This window comes from Poeciliopsis prolifica, unplaced genomic scaffold (assembly GCF_027474105.1).
Source record: "Poeciliopsis prolifica strain line A6 unplaced genomic scaffold, Auburn_PproV2 SCAFFOLD022, whole genome shotgun sequence".
In the NCBI taxonomy this organism is placed as follows: domain Eukaryota; kingdom Metazoa; phylum Chordata; class Actinopteri; order Cyprinodontiformes; family Poeciliidae; genus Poeciliopsis; species Poeciliopsis prolifica.
In genome coordinates, this window is record NW_026562397.1 from 633,807 (window position 1) to 660,378 (window position 26,572).

The 26,572-nt window shown below is 37.7% G+C and overlaps 1 protein-coding gene across 2 annotated transcripts in view; it reads left to right on the forward strand.

Moving 5' to 3' along the window:
- Positions 1-25,537, forward strand: part of brip1 (BRCA1 interacting helicase 1) — a 66,663-nt gene extending 41,126 nt beyond the window's left edge. For both annotated transcript variants that reach the window (XM_055045696.1, XM_055045697.1), the window contains exons 24-25: positions 118-260; positions 25,414-25,537. In XM_055045696.1, coding sequence (XP_054901671.1) covers positions 118-260; positions 25,414-25,497 — 227 coding nt within the window. In that variant the 3' untranslated portion in view covers positions 25,498-25,537. The remainder of the gene's footprint in view (positions 1-117; positions 261-25,413) is intronic.
- The last annotated feature ends 1,035 nt before the right edge of the window (positions 25,538-26,572 follow it).

Sequence of the window (26,572 nt, forward strand, 5' to 3'; positions counted from 1 at the left end):
TACTCAAATTTTCTAAATAAGAAAATTTGAGAACTTTTGATAATTTAGTTTCTTTTCTGTTATTCTGAAACTTTTGAAAAATTACTTGCTTCTCCATTTGTAATTTTTTTTATATAGCATACAATGCCATCTGGGACCCTGAGGAGCGTTCTGTCACCAGATTTTTGCAGTGCAAAGGCTGCTCCACTCAGAGATCCAAGACTTCTGCACCTTTAATGGCTGCTGAGATCCACTACCCTGGAAATGATGCTGGAGATCAGGTACCTTACGGTGGGATGGGATATTTCACTTTGCTTTAACTCGTTTCCACAATAGTATTATTATATTGCAGAAATCCTTGTGGATGTCCTCTCTGGTCTGACCCCATAGTAGGTGTTCTCTTACATTAGAACAACTGCAGTTTGAAGCAATTCAATGTGAAATAATGTGTTATATTAACACCAGCCAGTACACTGTTGTGACATTTGCTACAAACATTATATTGCTACATACCACACAGCTGGTCATGTGTCTTTGGACACTACCATGTTGAGATTTGGACTGGAATGATTCTATTATAAGCATAGCTATAATGGTCTACTTCAGACTTATTGTAGAGGCTGATGGTGGTGGGCAAGACAGCTTTCCTATATTTCAGCAGATCAAACTCAAGAGGCTGCTCTTGAGTTTACGAAGAATCCCTGGTTCTGATGTTAATAACCCAGTATTTCGACACGTCTTCACTTGCATCTAAATAAACAGTTAATTGATAAAAACACTTTACGTATTATGAAGTTTACAGGAACTTTTCAACTCCATGTATAAAAGAGTGTGCAGCTTTCACATGGACAAATTTAGAAAAGTGTGGTGCACAAAAAAATTCTGATGCATAAAGCTATATGTACGCACATACCTTTACACCTTTTCTTTATACATCCCAATTTGAGGGAAATAGGGCAGCTGCTGGTCAGTCCTGTCGCCAGCCATAAATACTTATATAAATTAGCATAAATACCAAGAGAAGCAGTAACCATGGTAACAGTCCTTTCTTGTAGTGGTATAAGTATTTATAATGATAATTATATATTTTATGTCAAAAGAACAGGGCCTGATGACCCCCATCATCTAAGGTAACCTCACAAAAAAATAGAAAATACGTTTCAAAGAAAAAATTCTAAATAGAGAAAAAAGAAAATAGAGATCCAAGTGGAAATGCTTGTTTGAACAGCAGAGCGTTCGGCCGGGACTTAAAGAAAGACATTGTGCCAGAGAGACCTTACCTAGAGCTGGGAATGTGGATGTTTATTTCAAAAAGAGAAATCAGGTGTATAAGTTGCACATTTACATAATATAGATGCTTTCTGTCCATAAAGGTGCATTCATAAGGCACCTTTATGGATATCTGTAGGATATCTGTATGGATATCTGTAGGATATCCTATAGATAAGCGGTTCATGCATGTCAGATCGAACTCAGGTTAAGAACCACTGTTCTCGGGCTAATAATGTTATTAGCCCGACTCTGGAGAACTTGACTGCACTCAGGAGGCAGTTCAGCCATTTGATTAAGGTGTGTTGGACCAGGGACACATCTAAAAGTTGCAGGACTTTGGACCTTGAGGCCTGATTCAAGGACCCCTGATCTACAGGTTAAGAGATGTGTTTTTTTTTACCTCCTTCAACAGTCAAAGTGAAGGCCTTTCTCAGTGGCCTTAGTAGAAGGTTAAATGTGTGGAAAAAGGTTATATTTAAGGGCTCGTGACTTAGGGAGTAACAAACGTAACAGCTGGACAGGGTAATCACTGCAAAGCTGGCAAATGAACAAATGTAATCACCCAAATCCCACACTGCACAGACGTCTTTGTCAGGTTTTGTTTAGCAATGTGATTTCTTGTTTTGCCACATGAAATCCAGCTTTTACAAATTGAATACATGCTGTGCCAGGAGGTATCTGCCAATCAATACCAACTCACTCCCTCCATAATCCGATTTACATTGGTAACCGCTTCCAGGGCCTGGTTTGATTTGTATGCCTTCATTGATTTTTAAATCCTTTGGCCTTTTTTTCCTTAAATGCAGACACGTCTATGCTTCACTGTGTCTGTTGAAGGTCTTGAGGAGTTTTATGCCTTGATTGAAAATCCAACACCCGAATGCTCTTTAAAGAAAAAGTCAAAACAAAAAAATATAGTTATATTTTTCTCTGTTCATTCAGGATTGTATTTGTAATTTTTCGGTAACATTTTAATGCTGAGCAGATTGTTATTTCTATAATAAAGATTAGAATAAAAGTTGCGTTTGTATTTGCTTTCATTTGAGCTGCTTAAGGCATGTATTGCATTGACTTATATTTGAAAATATCTGCTTTTTATGCTTGATTTTAGTTATTTATATAATTTTGGTTACAATGCTTGTCATTTTGGTCTTATTGGAAGTTTTGTGGGATTGTTCGGTTAGCTGAAACCTTTTCTTTTTTTAAATATTTCTTCAACAATGAAAATAATAAGTCCAATACAATAATTATGAGCTTTCTCTTAATTAAATATTTCTTTCAGATTTTAAACACTTTTGAGATTATCACTGTGACCTCCCAGATTTAACAGATTAACCTTGAGTGACTGGTAAATTCAGGTTAAACAATTAAAACTTTCTTACTTTCATTTAATTGTTTTAGTTTTTCACTCATCCACTCCTCCATCTACTTGCTTTACAATGCCATTTATACACATTTTCTTTGAGAGGTGACATTATGAATATATGTACTTATTGCCTTTCTGTTATGTTGAAAAGACAGACAGAATGGGTTTAAACTGTCAGGAAAAAACTGAAATATTGCTAATTCAACCAGGAATTGACCTTAAACAATGTGGCAGATGAAGAATGTTTTCAGATCATTAAATTGCTCAAATTTGTGGTATTGATGTTTAGCATCGTTGTTGTTTGTTAGGTAACAATCTGACCATCTGTCACACTATGTGTTTCATTAAGCTCATTGTCTGAAAGAAGTTCTTCCCCCCTGGCTTTCTATGAGGGGTTAAAGCTTCACTATGATCTTTCCTTCACTCTTTTTGAAGTGTTTTATCTTTCTGCTGGACAGCTGTGAAGTTGATAGACACCATATTGCACGTAAAGCTTTGGAGAGTCAGGAGTGTCTGCAGTCGGTCTTCATCCAATGCTACAACACACACTCAAAATATTGTCATCTTGGTTATTGTCACAAGCTTTCTCCATCTTTGCATTTGCTGGTGTTCTTTTGTAATTTTTCCTGACATTTTTCATATTTATACTTCTGCAATTAAGATTTTTTTCATCTTTTCATTTTGTGTTAGAGTTTGCATTGTTGTATCACAGATAAGAGTGGGAGAACGTGCTGAAATAATGACCTTTATTTAAAGGCCATCTTCTTGCCTGAATGGACATGTAAGGTGATTATTTTCGTTTGACTGCATTGTTCAGGGCAAAAATTACACAATGAAAATGATTCCACATGCATCATAGGCTGTTTGTTTTCATTAATATGATTTGCCTATTTTGCCCTTTCAAAAAAATTTTTGCATCCCTACAAAAAATGGCTTTTAAAAAAATAACAATTACATATAAAAATTTTTAGGTTTTATTGGCTCTAGTGGCATTTATTTGATAGTGACGTGACAGGAAAGTGGGTAATGAGAGAAGAGGGAAGAGATGTGTCAAAGGTCTCCAGGCTGGGAATTGAACCTGTGACAGCTGCATCGAGGACTAAGGCCTTCATATGTGGGTTGTGTTCACCCCTTGCACCACCTCAGCACTCCCTATTACATAAAAGATTTTAAGTTGCTTTTATATACATGAAGATACACAAGTTCACATCAAATCAAGAAAAAAAAGTTACTGATGGGACTTCTTGAAGAAATCACTATACAATTATTTAGAAAAAGCTTTTTCAAAGCTGATGAATCTAGAAGTTTATATACACATAATAAGAAGACATGCACATTTTTCAAGTTAAATCAAATCAATTTCTCTTTATTTTAGATCAGTCAGAATTACCCAATTTATTCCTATTTGGTAAATGTTACAGTAGGTTCAAAAGGTTGAACCAAGTCGTCAAAAGCAATGCTACCAAATACAGAGGAAATGTATGTAAGCTTCTGATTTTGAAGATATTAGTAAGTAATTCTCTGACATCTTTCTTATTACATCATTGTGGTATTTAGCAAATAATAACTTTGGTGATTGTAACTAACTTACAAGAGAATTTGGGCCTGATTTAACTTCTTTGAGAAATAAATGTGCATGTGTTTTTTTATTTGGTGCATGTAAACTTGGGTTTCAACTGTAACAGATTAATAAAATGACTACCTAGTAAAATGATTAAAATCTAAGTGTACAGGTAAATATAAAAATGCAACAGATTACAGTGTCATCATTTAGACAAAATCAACCTAGAATATATATTTATATGTTTGTTCTAACTAACTACACCTGTAAAATACAGACATGTCAGAAATGAGGAAATGAAGGAAATGCGTAAAGGCATCAGCCATGTCCAGTCACTTGGAAGACTTCCAACGGAGCCTCCTAATTCTAAGGAGATCCAGCGTTTGCAGAAGATGGAAGGCTGGGAAGACAGAAGACTATTCAGGTGTATTGTATAGTACATTAGTACTATACATTTTCTCATGTTTTAAACACTTGAGATTATTACTGTAACCTCCCAGATTTAACAGATTAACCTTGAATGACTGGTAAACTACTATACAGTGTATAATACTAATGTACTATAAATTGTACAGTACATTACTACTAATTAGCACTCAAAGAAATACAGAAAGTACTATAGATTGTATAGTACTAATGTACTATACAATCATTGTATATTACTAATATATACAATTTTATTTGTATTTGTAAAGAACATTAGTACTATACAATATACTTGTATAGCATCTTATTAAGTCCAGAAGGATCAAGTGGAGAACAAGGAGGAAGCTGTGCTTCGGTCACAGCACCGGGGCTGTGACAAAGTTGTACAAAGTTGTACTGCTGAAAATATTTGAAATCTTTTAAATGCAACCATTAGACGTTTTGAGAACAAAAAGATGAAATCTTTTTTTAGTTATTAAACACTTGTGATTGAATTTAAATCTTTTTGGAATGTATAAATGTTATGTTGGCCTTAAAACCTTAAAATTGTAATAGGCTGTATTACAGTTTTACTACATAGTATAGGTACAGTTATGGTACTTGTACCATAACTGTACAGTTATTTCCTCTCCGAAACTGTGTTTTTAATAGAATTGACTCAAGTTGATGAATCCTTTGCAATGACTTCATCCTGCTCTGATCACTGTGGTGCTTTGAGTGAATAGCTAATGAAATTGATTTCTTTAAGCTCATACAACCTGATAAGGATTGCTTGACCAGATCATCTGGTTGCAGAGGGTCTTTAAGAGTCTGTCTGCTGAAGCAGCTGTTAGAACTTGGCTTGAGTCATAGGTTTGAAGCTCGTTGGATAATAAATCCAGATTTATTTCATAGGAGTTAGTGGAATTAGACACCTAATCTGCCTGTGTGGTTTTATAAATTGACTAATCTTGATATAGACATCCGTTATTTGGGCTCATCTTAGTGTTCTTACACTCTAAGCTGATTATTGCAACGTGTTATTGTAGCAACTGTTTGCCTTTTTAATTCTGCATATTGTAGTGAAGTCTCTGTGGGAGAGCATTAAGGGCTGGTAATTAGCCATTTATGGTATCCTACTCCATTTGTACTAAATCACTCACTGAGATAAGAAACTGATCCTTTAAACTTCTTAAGTTCTTTGTGTACTGTTATGTTGAAGTTTTTGGGTTGCTGTGCTCTACTTGGTGATCTCTGCATATCCTCAGGTGTTAGTTATGGAATAACAGTGTTCTTTTGGACAAAATGTCATTTCATGATTTTCATTTGCAAAAGTAAAGTTAAAACTGGAAAATAATCACACAATTTAATGTTGTCCCTTCATCTTTCTTCCCAATCAACTGATCATTTCACTAGATATTCAAAACCAGCATGAAAACCATTTGAGTACAGCACTGTACCATACGTTCTAATTCTAAGGAGATCCAGCATTTGCTGATTAAGTATGTGGATCCCGTTGATTAAGAGGAATCAACGGGATCCACATTTTTCACATGACCTTTTTTATATATGTATTTATCTTATTTATAGCAAAGATATAAGCCTATACAGGCTGCACTGAATCCCGTCTCCTTACATGACCTTTAGAATTTAAATCAGACTTTATCTGAAATCACTCAATCATGCCAATCTTCTGCAAGGTGACAGCTGGATTAGCTGGCTTTTGCATCAAACCGTTTTTCACTGCTCCCCTACTCTCTTCCAGAATGTGTTTTACTGACCTGCATAGTTTGTAGAGTTGCTGTATAATGGCAGTCTTGTAAATCTTCCTTGGAACACATTTGCTTCTCATTTTGGAACATTGTTCGAGTTCGACTCAAGTTCGTCCAAGACAGATGACTTACCAAGATCAAGTGGGGCTTTATATAAAAAAATAAAAAGGTTGTTCCATTACATTTACTGAATTATTAGCACTCACTGACTTCATGTGGTCTTCCTGAGTCACCAAGCTGCCCCTGGTTACTGACAGAGAGAGGAGATAAATTAACTTTTTTATGAAACATCTTCTTTCTGCCCTAATATGATAAATGACTAAATGCCTTAAGATGACAACAGTCCTGGCAGATGGAGAGCATGATAAAATTTTGAGGAGAGACAGAAGTTAGAACTACTGTAGTTTGCTTAAGGACACAATGAATCCCAGCAGTAGTTGGTAGCTATGACGTACCAACACATTTTACAGCACATAAAGCCTGTGTTACCATTTTAGTAACTCCATTACTTGCAATTTGCTTCAAGACTATTTTACTTTGTCCTGAACTAATGCTGCTTCAGTTTTATAGCATAATTTTGTATAACACATTTAAATTCTCCTCATAGCAACTCAATCATGAAATAATTGTAAAACTATTGGCACATCCTCTAATGCCTGTGTTCTGGCTTGAAGTAAGTTTTGGGCTTTAGCAAAGCCAAATAAATCAATGTTTGGACTACAGTTATGATCACAGGGTGGAGTTTTTAGCTTGTACTGGGCAGGTGTTGGGAAACTCCCTGTGAAAAGCTTAATCACCCCTATATTGGGAATCCTTCTGCAAATATGTCTGCAGATCAAACATGCGACTTCTCACTCATCTCCCACTAAATACTCTGCTTTTCTCTCCTTGAAATGATGAACTGCCTTTTCTTTTTGACAAAGTGGAGGTGAAAGGTGAGGCATTAAAAGCTGTCAGAAACTTAAGTTGGCCTAGGGAATGTACAGATATCCCAGGTAATATCTTGAGAATGGGAGGAGAGGAAAGTAGAAGACTGCATGGTTGGTGGTCTAGACCAGAGCAAATATGGCTAAATAGCTTTAAGGTTAATGCCAATAGTTTCAAACTCAAAAAGCATGCTTTGGATATTCATTCAAAGACATAGATATGGGACCTGTCTTAGTCATTGCATCCTTCATATCATTTTAGATCACAACTAGTTCCACTTACCTTACACCTATTCTCACCACACACAGTCATTCTGTCCATTGAGGAAAATCCCAACAGTGTAATGACGGGAAAGTTCTTTGTTCTGGCCTCTTAGTAAGATCTACTGGTGCTGACAGACAAGACTATTAAAGAACAGGAGCTCTCTAAATCAAACAGGACGCACTCTGACAACATACCCGAAAGCTTGCCCTGACTCATAGACTTTCAAAGCTCGCTGGCACACCTCAATGTGGGAATGACACTTTTCAACCCATCTCTATTTGAACAGGTTGATTCCACTTTCTCTCTGTTCTGCTTTAGGTATTCAGCGGGTTTCCCCAGTTATAATGGCCCACTAGCTCAGTGCACAAACTCAGACTTCAAAAACACTTAACAAATATGGGCTAGTTGCAAATGTGTAACCACATTCACCTACTGTACTGTTTGAACTCATTTTGTTTTCTTGTTGCCATACTGGCAGTTTTTACCTCATTTACCTCAACACTACCAGAACCATATGTGTCAAGTTTCAGCTTTTTAGCTGGGAAACTGCGGTATTTTAACTCTCTCTCCCGCTGACCTCCCATATTAGTATTTTCCCATAAATTTCCTACATATATTTCCAATCTAGTTAATAATTTTGAATAAGAATTTCTGCCTTGAGAGAAGTGCCACCAGTAGTAGTGTTAGAGGCAGTTCTGGCAAGAGATTATGACTGACGGTGGAAACACACCAGGTGTTGATCCCAAAAATGATAGTGGGCCAAATACTGATGGGGTGAGATGGGTGCACCCCTCAAAGGAGCGCGCCGTGAGAGCGCATTCAGCTGGCTAGTGTGACTCTTTGAGCTGTTTTGAATGTCTATCTCTGTTGTTTAGTTTTTTTAGACAAATAAATAACACACTTATAGCCCTATGCCTAACAACAAAGTTTTATCTTTTTTATCTTTATCAGTCTACCCTTTTCTCTATCAAAAATTTGGGATGTTTTTCTGTGAGAGTGTCATTTGCGTGTTTTGTTTTCATAAATATATTCCCATTTAAATGCCTAATGTGCATATAGCAGTAAAGGTGTTATCTCACCTTGCTTAGATTTAGAACCACTGCATGATCACTGTCCTTTGATAGATATAACTAAATAAGATTAAATATATTTTTTTACTTTTTTGTTTTACTTAATTGTTTTACTGTATTTAATTTGTTAAATTTACAAAGGTAATGTTTTAAAAATTAAAGTGCAAGTAGTCATGTGCACAGTACATGCACTGTATGGTGGAATGCAATCTGTGTCACAATGAAAAAAACGCCAAAAATAGATTTGTTTTTTCTGTCAAAAATGATTAAGGCCAATTACCTTAATCACCTTAATCGCGTTTCAGGTAGAAACGCGATTTCTACCTGAAATGGTTTTATTTCACTCAAAAGGATCATATCATATAGATGTGGTTGAAAAATATGTAATATAAATAAATGTGTTTCAACTCCATTATTTTTTTCTATTAGGCTCTATAATAGGACTTACATACAAAGGCATTTCATTGTCAGCAAAGGTAGGCCTTATCAGATTCTGAACACCTAACTATAGTTTGTATGTGACAGGTAGTTATTTTAGATTTTTGTAAGCCTGTCTTAAAATGTAAAGGATGTTGGACCTCGGTCAGGCTTACAGGACGGCTTACAGCAGGCAGCGGAAAATTTCCTTTATTTATAAATCCATAACTTGACAGGTATGACCTGCACAGATTCAGGAAACTCCAACATAAATAGAATTCTGAAGTCTGTTTAGACTTCAGAATTCCTTAAAGATTTTTTGGGTAATTAATGAAGATTACAGTGTTTCATCTCAGCAGAAGATTTGACTGAACGATATTAGTTGTGCTCTCACCAAAATAATTAATAACACATGAAAACATGGCAAAACTGCTACTTTAAAGCTCGAGTTTCACAAGCAATCAATCAGCAGGGCAGTTTGTACACAAGACAGAAGTTTACCTGGATTATTAGCTGTGGTTGGGAGTATAACTAAAGGTGAACTTGACCCAAAGGTGAAACAACAGAACAGAAATGTTTCTACAACTGTAGTTGCGCTGGGTCCATATTAGCAGTCAACCAGTAAATCTAAACTGTAGATTCTGTTTTAGATCTGAGCCATTTTAGGTAATAATTTTGTCCTTGTTTTAGTTTCTTCCCTGAAATAAACTAAATATTCTATAATTTGAACACAGTTGTCATGTGTGAATGATCATTCTGAACAGCTTTGAATAAAAATGAAATTTAAGAGCCCATTTGATTTTGCTCCATCAGCTCTGTTAATACCAGTCTTTGAATGGAACATGAAGGTATCCTCCATGGACTCGCCCAGTTCTATCAGTCTAATAGGAATTCAGCCATGCATCAGTGACCGCCATTTGCTCTCAACACCCCCTATTCGTGTCAAAAAACAAAAGCTACGGGCGTCCCCGCAATACATAGCCGCCGGGGCAGATGGACCAACACCTTTAAAGCAAACAGGCTTCCTTGCTCTTTATATGATCAGCATAATACTCAGCTTTTGTTCCCTCCAATCCTCCACCCTGTTTCTCCTGAAACATAACAGGTGCCGCTTGAAGTTGCTTTTCTCACTCATTGTTCCCCCGTTTCCAAAAGCCCATCTGGTTTTATGTGTGCCCTTCGAGCTGACTTTGTTGGTGACTTTCTCTAAGTGCACTCAACAAACCGACATGGTTTTATTTTTTGTGTAGCAATGAAAGCAAGGCTTAGTAAAAACGAGCATTTGTGCTTGTGTTTGCTTAGTTACTGTAATGTAGGGACATGTGTTCTTCCTGCTGTAGAATATTTTACTCAGTCTCTTCTATTTTTTGACAGCTGTGAAAAGGAAGTTGTTGCAGACAATCTTAAGACTTTATCTTTTTTCCTCTCTCTTTGGATCTAACTCAATGTTTGTTTTCATTCTTGGAAACCACCAGTCAGTGAAGTTCCAGAAGCTGCAGTATCCATTTTCCTGGACATTTCGCTCCTTTCTAACAATGTTTTATGCAGAGGAGTTTACTAAGTAACATGCATGCCTATATAATTTTGCAACTCATTCAGACAAAGTAATGATGTCTTAAATAAATTTTAAATGTTGGTCTTCAACATGTTAGTGGTACACCTCTAACAGATGTCAGCATGTGAGTGCAGTCAGAGAAATAGGCAGTGTATAGAACACTTGTGAATCCAAGTGTTCTGATCTGACACTACACCACCATACTGGATTCATACCTGAATCTCCACATTTGCAATATGTCTGCAACAATAATAATTTGCATGGAAAAAATCTTTTGTTGCAACCAGAAGGTCCTTTTTCTATTCTGACTATATTTGGTGTTGTTTTGAAAGCACATTGTATAAACACCATAAAACTGGAATCAGGCTGAAGAGATCAAGGAGACAAAGAAAGGAAAACATGTCAGTAGCTGTTGGTTGATCCGCATGTAGCAGAGAGAGACGTTGCACGTCAGTCAGCTGTGTAGGTGGTGTAGAGGTGCAGCGTCAAATAACTTACCAGAGCTAAAGCCTCGGGATCATGAGAGTGCAAACATGATTATTGACAGAAGCACAAAGAACGGTTTAAGCTTGTCTCATCCCAGTTGTGTGATGCTCCAGCCAAACACAGCAATGTGCAAAGAAGATGGGCAGGTGACAGTGTGGCGGAGCAGGAAGACCCTGTCATCCCCCTTGCTTTGCTTTGTTCCTTCATGTCCTGCATTGTGGCTATAATAGCTATATTTCCAATTGACAGAACAGTTTGTGTGTGTGTGTGTGTGTGGGTTTGTGTGTGTGTGTGTGTGTGTGTGTACGTGTGTGTGTGTGTGTGTGTGTGTGTGTGTGTGTGTGTGTGTGTGTGTGTGTGCGTGTGTGTGCGTGTGTGTGTGTGTGTGTGTGTATGTGTGTGTGTGTGTGTGCATACTGACTTCAGGGCAACCTAATAATCCTTTTGTGACATGATGCTGTTGGAGATGTGTTGTCTTTGCCTTTTGCCCACCTCCTGCTTGATCCTTAATCCCTATTGCCCTTGACACACTTCCCTACAGACAGGGAGCCTGTCCAGTTTGTCTGACTCACTCTGACCAGAGGGGGGTGCTGTTTCTCTATTCTGCCTGAGGAGCCAGGATAATCTGTAAAGGACTTTTCAGTGCTTGCATCAGCAACAGTTTCTTCCTGCGGTTCTACTTGGTTGCATTCCAGCACGGCTCTGAAATGAGAGGCTTGCTGAAAGACAACGTGCTATGATTGTTTAGTTTGTCCTGTCACCTTTATTTTACTAATTTGTTTAAAAAGATTTACTGATCCTGAAGTTTTGCACACCCCGGAATGTTGAAAGAAGTCGATGAGACTGCCAAGGCTCCAATGTCAGCGCTGTTTATACTGAAACAGACTAAGCTTTTCCGAACTTGACTCAGCACCAGCAGTATGTGAGATGAGCCAGTGACAACACCTTCCAGCAAAGGTAGAAATTGATCACTGCTCTGCATGACCCTGAGGATGCTCAACAATCCTTTCCCATCACACAGAACTGCTTTGGTTCCACACAAAGACATGTGGTGACAGGTTGGATGGTGGGTCAGTGTTTTGAGATGTTAATTCTGAAAACTGGCTGAGGGAACAGCATCACAAGAGTACACCTCCTCTAGATCCAGGCTGATTAAACGAATGTTACACAGAGGAACCAACAGAACTCTGGTGTCCAAACTTTTGATCACCTGGGACCAAAATTCTAAATTCAAAAGTACTTTTGGGAAGAGGGGAATAAGAATATAATTATAAAAAATAATAAGACTACAAAAATATATAGACTTTTTTTTTTACTTCTTCAACAGTAAACTGTAGCATGCAGTGAACTAAGCATGCAATATTTCAACTACAAGGGCTGTATTAAGTATCTTCAAGCCATTGTATAGCACAGTCCAGTATTTATGTTTCCTTCAGTTATGGTATAACAAATATGACTTAAAATAAATTTCACTTTGTAATTTAACACCTTGAGAAACTCCTGCTTTTTCCAACATTCTGACTTCAGTAAATCAATAAAACATCATTCCTCTATTAACCCTGTAACAACATTTTTCCATCTTTACACTGAGAAAGGAGTAATATATTGAGCTCAGTGGATGTGTAGTTCCACTGGGTGTTTGCTAATTGCTAATGGCTAGTCTGAAGGAGTTGAGAGTGGGAGTCGAGGGGGAGAGGTGCTCTGTGAGGCATAAGCTTGGAAACTTGGAAACTGCAGCTCTGAGAAAGAGCCACATCTCAATGGGGGCGCTTGATCCACCCAGGCATGTTGCACAACTGAATGGTTGCCATGGAGATTAAAGGATTTCCAGTCATAAGCAAGCCCTGTTTCGTTCACTTTAATCAAACTAGTTTGTTTGTCTAGAAAGTCTGCTTCATTTTGGGAGGTGTGAATGCATAATCGAACTCTGATGGCCCAATAAGGTGAACTCTGGTTCACCTACAAACGTAGATGAATGGCAACCGAAGCTGAGACTGCTCCGAAAGCAGGAAGTGGACTATAGTGCAGGGTTTGGTTCATTCATTTGACTCAATGCAGAACCACACCATTTCAAAATGCTCCAAATGTTGAAATTCTGGCTGCAATCGAACTGAGACTACCGGACTATCAGTTGTGAAAACACCCTCATACTCCTTCAGAGAACCAATGTACATATGAACTGAATTAGAAATAAAAATGATTTAACCAATAGTACCAAAAAGGGTATTATTTTTTGAAGCGTAAAAACCAAACACAGAAAGTAAAACACATGATCTGATCTGAACAAAGGAATGTTCACTTAACATGAGTGAGCACACGGTTCAACACTAGAAGAGCAGAGGTGATGAGAATACTCTGCAGAGCAAACAAGGGAGTGGAGCCTAAACCTTCAAAAAAAAAAAAAATAAAATCTGGGGCTGAGTGGCCCTTGGGTGTCAGGGAGAGTCTACCTCTCACCTTTTCAATTGTGTTTGCTCTCACATGTGTTTGCCTGCCTGTCTGTGTGTATGTTTGCACATACGTATGCCTGAAAGTGTAATGTTTGCTCTGCTAACCTGCTTGGCAGCTGTCTCTCAGGTAAAGCCCTATCCAGTCATGGCCTTTCACCAACACTGACTGTTAATGGAAAAATAAGCTTTGAAAGGAGAGGCCATCTCAGAGAAGTCATTCAATTGCTGGCAGGCTTTTGTTTTCATTGACTTTGAGAAATGGGATGTCATTGATCACTGTCTTGATCATGTCTTCTCAATGTAGAGTACAAATGCCCTTTTAAGAGTATACAACCTTGCAAAATACTTAAACAAGACAAGAGTTGACTTGTTGATCAGTAGGGTTTAATTTAGTGATATTTTAGTTGATCTGAAGCATGTTGCTGATTGCTTTTTCTTTGTTTTTGCAGAGATCTCCATGAATAGATTAGATAGAAAGTAGAGAATTATGAATTGTAAATGTTCTTTGAATTTCTGAAAGTCTGGACTTCTCAAGAGGTTGTGAAATTCAGCTAATTTAGCTAATATCTGTAGATGTCATCTTTAGTCCTGAATTAAGTTCCATCCTACTATGACTCTGTCCCTTATGCAGGAAACCATCCCACATCCAGGTGCTGCCACCACTATGTCTGATTAGTTCCCTCAATATTGAAGGTACGCTCTTCAGTTTAGGTTAATTAAATGCAAGATGTTCAGATTAATCACCAACAGTAAATAGAGTAAAATCTGTCCTTCTCATTATCTCAAAACATTAAGTATGTCACTTTTTATGAAAGATGCAGAAAAAAATATTTTATAAAGAATTGCAATTCCTCATCTTAGCAATTCTGAATCAATTCAAAATGCTCAAAAATCTATTTTAAGATATGTTTATTTTGTATGTCTTTGCCACTGCACATTGCATTACAAGTTTACTCGGCCACCATATACACATTGAATAATGTTTTAATAATTTTTTTATTTATGAAAACGCCTGGTAGCTAAGCTAACCTAACAGTGATTTGTGTCAGAATCAAAAATCAATACTGATTTGAATCGTGACCCTAAAAATCTGAGTTGAATCGAATCGAATTGAATTGAATTGAATCGTTAGAGACAAAAAAATTACGATCTCCACTTTTTATTATGATTTACTTTGTACATCAGTGTACTGCTCACAGGTTAAAACAAGGAGAGACAGGAAGGTTTATCACTTATCTGAATTTCTTAAACACTTTTTATACAAGGTTTCATGGATGCAGAGCAGGACTAAAGATCAGAGAGGAGGAAGTTCAAACTATTTCTTCTGAACAATTTAGAACCAATCTGATCCTAATTTGAAAGCTAAAGGTTTTCAAATCAGAAAACATTTTAATTAAATAGTTTTTCCTGGGGATAGGGAATGGTTCTTTTCCTACCCACTATCCTGTCCTGTCCAAGTTCAGCCAGTTGTTTACAGACCAACAGCAGCCTGGTGTTGAACTCTTCCTTCCCCTCAATCACTTACAGTGTAGAGTACATGCTCCTGCTGCAGCAGACATACTGTCTTGTTAATTTCCTGAATGTGTAATTATATCAGGATGTTGTTTGTCCTACAAGCAATGTTGCTAGTCATTGTTTGGGCTAAGTGTGTTTGTGTGAGATGAGTGCCAGTGATAGCATAAGCACGGAGCCAAGGTTTGCTATCTCAGCTATCAGACACAGCAGTTTGTTCTTTGAGACTCGTTCACATAACACTCCCTTTCATCCAGTTCTGCTTTTTCAACCACTGGGACTCATGGAGCGAAGAGAAGCTCCATGTTAAAACTGTTCTGTATCAGTGCCACAGCAAGGGAAACCTCAAGAGAAGGTGTGTGTGCAGGCTGAGCGGATGTTTTTCAAGCACAGAAGGCAGACAGAGATCCTATCCAGCCAATTAACTGTAATTGTGCTTGTTTAGATTTCATTTGGAGAAGAGTGAGGTCTGCAGGAAGAGGGCAACGGAAGGGGAGGTGTCATCCTCTCACATCAGACATGAGGCTCCTCGGCCAGGAGGAGAGGAGGTGAAAATGAGTTTAGGTCGCAGCAGAAAGGGGACTGAGAGATGGGCGTGATAAATTCCACTGTTGTTGTCCGCCCTTCCTGGCCCTGGTGATGATAATCAGTCTGGTTGTTTTGTCTCTGCTGTTTCATGATAGAAACCAAGAGCTTCATGACAAGACTCTAAACAAACTTGTAAACTAATTAAAGCAAACAAGTGAGACTTCGTGCTCTAGCAAAGTTTTTAGCTCTCTGGAGAGGGACTGTAATCATAATCCCTCTTTGGGTGTAATTTTCAGCTCACTGTTCAGCTCTTAAATAATTCAACTTATCTGATTTTGAAATAATTTTTTATCTTAGACAAAAGAAACAAAATGCCTTTTGGCTCAGATTTAGTCCGCTTATATACTTATGGTCAAAAGTTCAGGCAGTGAAACATGTTGGGACATGGCAACATTTTCCTGGTATATACTGAAGAAGAATAAAAAAACAATTTTTTTTTAAAGTTTTGGATTTGTGTATAGATCAGGTTTATCTACAGAGTCTGTATTTTCTTATACCACTTACAGCAATATCAAAAACAATTTGAATCTCGTGAAAAAGTTTACTATTTACTACTCCATTATGTGCCTATGCAGCTCTGGAGCTGCATAGGCATGGTGGTTGCTTTGACAGCTTCCTCTTGACAACAACATGGGGGTCAGATCAGCATCTCCATTCAGCTTGTCAGCAGAGGGAAGCATGAAGTTCTCTAGAATTCTGGGAGATGGCAGAATTGACTCTGGATGTCAGAAAACCCAGTGGACCAGAACCAGCAGATGGCATGACATTCAAACCATCACTAACTGTGAGAGATTGCTGGACTTCAAGCAATCCATGCTTGAAGTCCACGACTTCAAGCAACATGGATTCTGATCCTCTCCACTCTTTCTTCAGATTCTAGGACCTTAACAAATGAAATTCAAACTTCAATCTGAACCACTGAGCAGCAGTACAGTTCTTGTTCTCCTTAGCCCAGACGAGATGCTTGTAGTCGATGATTGCGGTTCATCTCAGCTTAGTGGGTCTGCTTTCTGACCCAGCGTCAGTCCACTTCTTGTTAAGTTTCCCCAAATTCTTCAATGGTTCCTGCTTGACAATTGTCTTAACACTATAGTTTTCCCTGTGGTTGGTTCAGCTTTTGCACCACACTTTTTTCTTCCACTCAACTTCCTATGAATATGCTTTGAAACAGCACTCTACTCAGCTGGCTTCTTTACAAAGACCTTTTGCACCTTACCATGTCTTCTGGACATCTGTCAACTTATTGTGATGATGTGGGCCATAATTTGACAATTACATGACATTTATACACTAAAAATGCTTTATTAGAATTTTGTTTTTCTTTGCTGAATTTTGTGTTTTCATGTTTTCGATTTGAATATTCATCAAAATTGTAAGAAATAAAGACTTGAAATATTTAAAAACATAACTTTTTCTTTGTATGGAAATTTTCCAGTTTTGAATTTCTCTGGCATGGTGGTTTTAATTTTTTTAATTAAATGATCTGACATGCAGATTTTACTTTCTGAACCAAATCCAGCAGGTGGCCTGTTCTTACTTCATTCTTGTTGGCAGCTGATCACAGTTTGTCTCCACTTGCCTTCTGAGAACACTTTTTTTGATGTGACATTATGAAATTTACAAATGTTTTTACCTTAGTTAGTTATAAGGTACCACAAGTAAAACTGTGAGGTAAATTCTCTCTTAGAAGGGAAACAACTTGTTCTGCTGCTTGCTGGACAACAGTAGACATGACTGCAGATTATGAAATTAAATTACTTAAAGCAATGATGGCTGCACACTTTTTCTTTTTTGCACACCTTTTCATCTTTATAAAAATCGGTCTTGCAATCAGATTAATAGAGCTGAACTTTTTCACAATTTCTGTTTGCTTTTAATATGATTGTATCTGGTGGAAGTATGCTCTGGTCATGTAGGCAGTGATTCTTGAGAAGTGGGATAAAATGGGTTTCCCAAATTTGTTTTTATTATTCCTCAAGCTTATGTATACAAATATGACAAATAATGTTTGTAACATTTGCAATTTTCTTTTTTGAAAATTACATTTTTAATTAACCTGACCCAGAACTTTATCATCACTATCTGACAAAAATAAATCTAAAATAATGTTTAATGACTCTATTAGTGATATTTTTACTTAGTTTTACAGACAATTGCTTGTCAAGAAACAAAAGAAATATTATTTAAAGCAAAAAACAACACGAAGTCCATCTGATGGAGTTGACAGTGCATGACGGAGTTGACACAGAACTGAAGGTTTTGACAAACTAGTGAGTAAGTGAGTGAGTCTTCAATACTTAAATAAAAAATGATCATTTTTGTCATTCTGTTACTTCACCACGTTTTATTGGGTATCAGTCTAATTTACTCAATGTGACATAATTATGTAATGAGTAATCGCCTCGGGGAGCACATGAAGTATTTGCAGATCTGGAGGTGGTTGCATGCCCACAGGAGGACAGGCTAGAGATCTACACCCAGCTTTTATGACATCTGTTGATTATTGTCTCCCATTGACACAATGCATAATGAAGACAACCTTGATGCAGTTTAGCATGTGTCCTGTAGCGGTTTCCTGCCAAAAAAGGCTGTCAGAATCCTTCCTGGAGCTGTTTTGGAACACATTATGGAGATTTCAATCCTGCATAATGGGATCACCCTTTAAATACCCTTTCAAACAGCTACACTAACAGGATATTCGACCCACTCTTCAGCCATCTCTCCGATCAACCTGGCTGGACTGCGTTAAGTAGACACCTGATTTGATAGTCGAGCTTTGTCAGATCGTCACAGCCTAAGCCTCGAGGGGATGAGCCACAAATCACCTGCTAAGAGTCTTTAGAGTCAGAGCTGAGGACCTAAATCCTCAAGTTTACCTTTATTACCTGTGCTTAGGCCTCTTACTATATGCCCACTTCACAGGACACAGGGTCCTGTCCTGGAAATGCCAGCTGGTAATCCAACACCTGCTGGAAGGACACCTGTTGTCCAGATTTACTGAGCTTGCCTTCCAGCAGCGAGGCCTGTCTTTTACACCTCCATCAACCAGCTTATGAGATGATTTTTCTTTGGGTTTTATTATTTTTTTCTGTTAATTTCTTTCCTTCAACTTTGTGTTCTGACATTCAGAAACAGGCAGGTGTGTTTAAGCCTGTATCAATAAGAAATGAATGATAAACTAAATTTAGCGCAATAATTTCCAATTTGACTATTAATTTTTGAAAGGCCATTTTGTTTACTGAGACTTCATAATCTATTTTATTTATTGTTTTTGGTTGTGGTGTTTTATTTTAAAAATTTCAAATATCTTCCAGTTCCAGTGTGAGGTGTTCTTTGCATAATTAAAGTTTATTGATCTTTGAGAGAGCAAAATGGTCTCAAAACAACAATATCCTTTATTGCAATAATTACTGGAACAATTTATTTTCCAACAAAATTTGTTATTGTGACAAGCTTAGTTGAGTTGAAGGTAACTAGAGATTTCTTTTAGGTCACATGACAGAAAGTATTAGCTGATATTTTTTTTACCCTCATAATCAAGGACCAAACTCTGAACTCTTAGTGAACAGTAAATGTTGAGATTTGATGCTTCCTTTTGATCAAAATCCTGCTTGTTAATGTTGCCACCCAAGCTGAAAGCTTCCCTTCATCTGAACCGCTCTGCGCTCAGTCATCAGGGCATCAAAACATTATTTCAACAGCCAATCACAAGTCTTATTAGGAACCATGAAGAAGAAAGTTCTTTCAGTTCAGCTTTCTTCTCTTCACTTAATCTATGGACCAAGAATTTTTAACAGTTTATCAGCTGTTCTGGTTATTTCGGCTGTTTTAATTTTAGTTCCTAATCTGACATGGTGACAGAAGAACATGATGAATGAAAATGAAAAGAAAAAACACTAAATGTTTTGAAATGCACTTTCACATAAAGAGGAAGAAGATGGATGGATGGACGGACGGATGGGCAGTATCAGAGCAGGAAGTGGGATGAACTGGTCATGGTTGTGTTTTTCATGCAATCCTGAGCTCCACCTGTATAGAGCGTGCAAAAAGGACAAACTTAGTGGTCTTATACCTCTCACCCAGCCTTTCTTTAGACACTTAATCACCCTCAGAAGGATTGTTCCTCCTTTGGCTAACGTGCCTGTCAGCAGCATGTGATCCCCGGTAAACCGTACTTATCAAAGTAAATACTTGATCCGGACCAGGCCGGCTGCTAAACATGAAGCTCTAAGGAGCCGGCTCAAGGTATTGTCATTACAGGCTTAATAGAGGATAGTCATCTTGGTTGGACGGAAGCCACTGCCCTTTGAATCCGGCCCTTGCGTTGTCTGGGTTCAGTGTCCTTTTGAGCGATGCTACCTCACAGAGTGATTAGTGAACAAAAATAAAGTCAAATGTTTTTCTGTCATTGGCTTTCCTAGAATTTACTGATAAATAGCCTTTTATTTACACAAGTTGAAAAGATGGGAGACAAGGAGACTGGAATCCCACAAGCTTCTTAGGTAGACTTATTAGGACTCCTCTGTTTAGTAGGCAACAAAACAAAAAAATTATGAAGAAAAGATTTAAGTATTATTACTTTAGAACATAATTAAACATATATATTTTCTGCCCACAACATAAAATAGTATAGGTAGGTATAAATATATTTTATGAACAGATAATATTAGAACATAAAGATAAATCCTCATATTCTGTCTGTAGTTGTTGTCAAGGTCCTTTATTTTACTCGACATGAAGCTATAAATCATAAAAATGTCATTATCTTTTGAAGTCAAGCCAGACATGCTACTGGAAGCTCAGGGATCTGCTCTATAGTCCACTGTACTGAGACATGTTGGTCTTATCAATGCAAAATGGTAGAATCCTGCTTCTGTTTGACATTACACATTGCAGCCAGTAGAGGGTACGAGTACTCCAAGAAGAAATCCTCCCTGCTGTCTCTTGCCGAACACAGCAACATATCCTCTGTTTGTGGAGTGGATGTGTGTACTGTCTAATACTGCCTCCCAATAAATCAGCTGGGGGAACTGGAAACCATTTTTTGTACTAATTAGCTTTCATTTGTGCTTAGCGGATAGTGAGTAGCTTTTTGATAGTTGGGGGAAATATGCTATGGCAAATAAAGGTAAACACAAATCAAATCTTAATGTAGGAGAGTTCCAGTAGCTTTCAGTTCCGTTCAGTTCTCATAAGTTTCCTGGGAGGTATGTATGTACTTTGAATGGGAACCACTAATCCCAGATGAATTTGGTGGTGTGGGGGTTGGAGAAACTTTAGGTCTTTGTGTTGTGGCTCTCGCCTGAACTGCCAGGCATCATCAGGACACTTCAACCAGAAGGAAAAGTCGGTTCAGGAGGTTAAAGGGAAATTCACTAATCCAAGCTGTGAATCTTCATGCAGTCAGTTAACATTTCTTCTCATTGTCAGTTGTGTGTTTTCTTCTGCTGAAACTTGTTTTTAATGAAGCAGGCTTGCACCCGCACCTGCCTCACCCTGCTTCTCTAAAGGAAAAGTAAACATAAAGCAAAATGAGATAGAAGATACATTCAAGCTGCAGTATGTAACTTTTATACAAATGTGTTTTTCAAATATTTGCTAAAACTGACACTGTTGTGACACTGACTGACAAGTATTCACATTGTCAGTTGTGAAGCAGCTGACAATGTCACTAACTTTTTTATATTTTGTCACATTATAACTACAAATATATACATTTAATTGGAATTTCATGTGAAAGACCAACACAAAATACTAAGGAGACATATAATCCAAAATAATTTTTACATTTAAAAATGTAAAGTTTGGTGTGAAAGTATTCATCTCCCTGAGTAAATACTTTGTGGAACCACCTTTTTCTCCAATTCCATCTTTAGGGTTTGTCTCTACCAGCTTTGTGAAATTTTTGCTCTTTCTTCTTTGCAAATCATTTCCAGCTCAGTCAGATTAGATGCAGAATGTTTGTGAGCAGCAGTTTCCTGATCTTGCTACAGTTTCTGGTTTAGGTTTAGGTCTGGACTTTGACTGAGCCATTCTATGCTTTGCATTAAATCATTCTATTGTCGCCAGGCTTTATGTTTAGGATGTTTGTCCTGCTGGAAGCTGACCCTCCTCTCCACTCTCCAGTCTTTTTCAGACTCCAACAGGCTTTCTTCCAACATTGCTCTGTATTTGGTTCCATCCATCTTCCCATTAACTCTGACTGTCTTCCCTGTCCCTGCTGAAGAGAAGCACCCAGAGCATAATGCTGCCAACACCATATTTGACAATGGGATGGTGTGTTCAGAGTGATGTGCGGTGTTAGTTCTCCTAAACACAGAGCGTTTTGCACTTTGGCCAGAAAGTACATTTCTATTCTGGCTTGACCAAAGCTCCTTCCACATGTTTTCTGCATCCAATATGGCTTCTGGAAACTGCTAACAGGACTTCTTGTGGTTTTCTTTAGCAGCGGCTTTCTCTTCTTGCCACTCTTCCAAAAAGATCACATTTGTTCAGTGATGACTAATAGTTGTCCTGTGGGACAGATTCCTCCTCTGAGCTGTGGATCTCTCCATCTGTCCCAGAGTCACCTTGAGCCTCTTGGCTGCATGTCTGATCAGCGACCTCCTTGTTCAGCGAGAGGTTTAGGTGGACGGCCTGTCTTGGTAGGTTTAAAACTTTTGTTCAAATGTGAGCTTCAAGTTCGAGCTCAATCACTCATGTGTATACTCTGCTCAATGTGCTAATGGTGGAGAAACAATTTAAGGTTAAAGGAAAACTATCTGCTGTCATCGGTGGCTATGCTAACTAGCCTGATTATTCGTATCAGATTCCATCATGGGGACCCAGCAGTAGGATAGCAGAGAGCAAGGGAGAAGGCTTGATCAATGTGAATACGAGGGTGATGATGAGAGCTAAGACCCTCCTGGTTGTTTCTGGCAGGAAATGGTATATTTCTGCAGTTGACAGCAAGATCAGAAGAGGAAGTTGATTATTTTCACAGATTATTTGTCTCATACCATACTGTCAATAAATACGAAACCTTTTAACAAATACATAAAAATATGTTTATAAAAGTTATGTACCGCAGTTTTGATAGAAGCTACGTTTATTTACTACCCATTTAGTTCATTTATTTCCTAGAGGTAAAAGTTGACTAAATATGGAATAACACCCATCAGCTTCAGCTGTCCTGCAGTATCAATACCTGTCTAAAATAAAACAAAACATTTCCAAAAGCACCTTCTTAACATGATTGTTGAGCCTGAAGGCCATGCAGAAAAATCATCCAATGCATAAGTTCTTTCAGTCTCAACTGTTTAAGTTCATTTTTATCAGAATCTCCACAAGGTTCACTATAACGTTTTAAGCAGCAACAAAACTTTAAACATTAAAATCATATTTTTCAGCAGTCAAGAAAAATCCTTAAAATCATATTTTCACACCCTGCCTGATAAATCCAGAATAGAAAATTATTTTTCTTACAAATAAAGAAGCGGTGCATTCTGTCCTAGCATGGCTCTACATTTTATCAGTAGAACAGTTCATTCTTTGTGAACTGACACATCATAAATAAACTGTGTAGAATTGAATTGAACATAAACATGATGGAGTTTGGACATTTAGTGCTTGAAAGAAAATGCTGTGGTGGATTTTACAGAGCGCTGCTTCAGGCCTACTCAGTTACCTTCCGTTTCTAACCTGAAAAAGAGCAGAAGGAAGAAAAGAACCTTACCAGCCCACAGCTATGCCTGAACTGTGTCATACGGATTAAAGGAAATTGGACTGGCAGGGGTTTTCAGTTGCCTGGTGTCCCGCCAGGCTGCTGCGCTTGTTAATCTAACACATTAATATACCTCTAGAATACAGGACTATCAGGAGGATGATTAGATGCCTTTGTTTAATATTAGTACATTTTTAAATATACACTATAATATCACAGTTGGGAGGAGTAGCTCTACAGTTGGAGTGTTTGTAGTTTCTCATATTAAATCAGAATTTTTGTTCTTTAGGAAAACACTTAAAACACATGCACACCCACGCACACACACATACACACACACATATATATAAATTTTTTTGTGAGAAAGAAACTAGAATACTACTATAAAGACACATAGCAAGGCACAAATATATTGTATAAAATGCAATTAAACGTACATAATACACGTACAAAAATAGAAATAAATGCAATTAAAATAAATTGCACTGATAAGTGAACATTTACAAAATTATGTGTATTTTGCATTTTCATCCAGCTGCAAATTTCACTGCTCAGCAGTCAAGAAAAATCTAAAAAACGTTAATTGAAGAGTTTGACCATTTATAAAATAAGACAAAAATAGGACACAGGTTTAACTTTACAAATGTTTACTAAAGGAGCAGCTAATGCCACCCTAGAGAAGCCACCCTGGGCAGCTACCCAGTTTACTCATAACAGAAATTGCTACTGGGGCCAAATTGATTTGGATAGCTCCATTCATTACTGAAATCATCACTTCAAAGTGGCCACTTTGTATTTATTCTGGTTTGTCTGATATTAAAATAAATCTGATGATTTGAAGCTTTTAATTGTGAAAAAGAAGAAATAGAAGAAACCAGCAGGGGACAAATAGTTTTCACATCAGTTTATTTCCAGTACAGAAATAAATAAAGTGCCTCTCTGCTTCCTGGATGATTAATCCAATAACTCCTCTTAACAGCTATTCGTTTTTTAGATGCTTTTATCTGAAGCCAGTTTAAAACACGCAGATCTTATTTATCCTGCAGATTTAGCTGTGGTTCAGATCGCTTCCAGCCATCTGCATGTTTGATCACACACGCTAACAGTTTAATGTCCCTCCATCGCAGCTTTGAACCCACCCGGTGCCCTTTTGGCCCAGTTCTCCAGCCTCCCGGGCCTCTGAGCTGGGCTCCCTGTTGTAATCCCTCTGTGACTCTTGTGTTCTTCTGGCCTCCAGAACACCATTAATCTTTTTTTATGAAGGAGCATAACAAAGATGACTTGGGAAAAGCTGCACATGCTCATTATATTTTACTTAGCTGTAAATGTGACCTTTTGTTTGTGACACATGGACGGTGAGCTTTATCTCTCCTAGACTCTCTCTGATCCACATGCAGAAATAAAACATTTCTGCATGTGGATCAAATCAAAATCATCCACTAATTGACTATTTACAGGGCTCCAGAAAAACCCTAATGGACTTGATATTAAATCCCTCTTAGATATTTAAAGTGTCCCTTTGGAGTGGCTTGCTAAACAGCCAAAGCCCTTTCTTTTTTACAAGAAGGCCAATTTAAGCCCATCATTGTGTCGGAATGGAGCAGCCAAGCCCAGGCGGCTGTTAGGTGGGATTATGGGACGACAGTAGGGAAGGGCAACGCTATGCAGGGGAGAGGGAAACAGCCAGTTCTACCGTCAATGACTTCCAGATGGGCTCTAATACCCAGCTCCTCTTACTGAAGATACACACGCAGCATGCTCACTGCGCTCCGTGAGGGGCTCAAACATGGGATTTTTCTAATGAGAGTGACTGGGCTTTTATGTGGAAAGTCAGATAACATAAATTTCAATATGGCTTTCCTGCTCTTTAATGCACCATTAAAGCTTTGACTAAAAAAAAAACTTAGTCTATTAAACCAAAGTCAGGGATCTTTGGTGTCAGCTACTTTCCTTTTGATGTGAAGGGAACCTCACCTGAAACTCTGCAGGGTTTACTGCTGGATTTCAGCAAAGAAGTTCAAGAAAATAGTAAAGTAATATCTTAACGTTTAATTGAAAATCTGACTTTATCCTTTTGTTGTTTGCAGATGTGGCTGGCCCCTGCTGCAGTCCACCTCTGCGCTTTGGTTTCTGGAAAAACTGAAACGGAAGATTTTTCTTCGCAGCATTGAACACACCATTTGCTTTTGTGTTCATCTGTACTTTGTCACTTTCCCATAAATACCATCAATTAGTAAATGTTTTGTCTTCAGTTGGTATTGTTTGTCATTTGTGTTGTACAGAATTCTTCTTTTTTAGTATGTATGTAGTTATGTATTATTTTTATAAGACTGAGATCAGATGTAAAGTTGACATTAGGAGAGAGAGGCGTACCTGCAGCTCCTTTTCCACTGCACAGAGCAGAAATCAGCTGATGCAGACGGTTTGGTGGTCAGAGGGAATGGATGTAATTTACATGCTGACCGCTGAGTCAGTCTGAACAACAGGTACTCTTCCAACACCACTGGTTCCAGCAGGATGGTGCTGCTGACCCTTTAATGAAACTGATTGTTTTGTTTTTGATTGTTGGATTATTAGTACTGGTTTTTTGCTGGTCATTGTTTTACATGTGCTTGTATATAATATATATATTTAGCCTTCCTTGTTTTGGTTTAAAAAGCAGGATGCTGATTTGTTTTTTTCTAAGACTGATAATATAAAGTGATTCTTGCTTGAATTCAAATAAATTGTAAAATAAAAACACGGACAAAATTTCATTTTAACTGCTCAGAAAAAATATTCTGAATTTTATTTTGTACTCTAAATAGAAATATGATTTACACCAACAACAACAAAAGCCCAGTATGAGTGTTTATGCAAAGTTGATCAGAGCAAGAAACTGTGCTTTACTCATCTCAGGTATTCCTGATTTTTTATCAGGTTCCACATTTGAAGATTGCCAGTTGATGATTTGTTGATTGCTCTGAGAGCAGAACTCCCTTCATGTGAACAGCTAAGAGGGAGATAGAGGAAGAGGTGCTGATGTAAAACAGAACCTGAATAACTCATGATTCGATAGGAGGTAAAGCAGCACACAGCGCTCTCATCATCCCATCCTGCTGTCATTTCTCTCCTTTCAGCAGACTTTTCACAACTTCACTTTTAATTGCAATCTATTTCACATTCTGACTCACATTGATACTAAACTGTAAAAAATTCTTTATGATTCTACTGCATAGAAATTCTTTTTCAATGACAGAAATAACT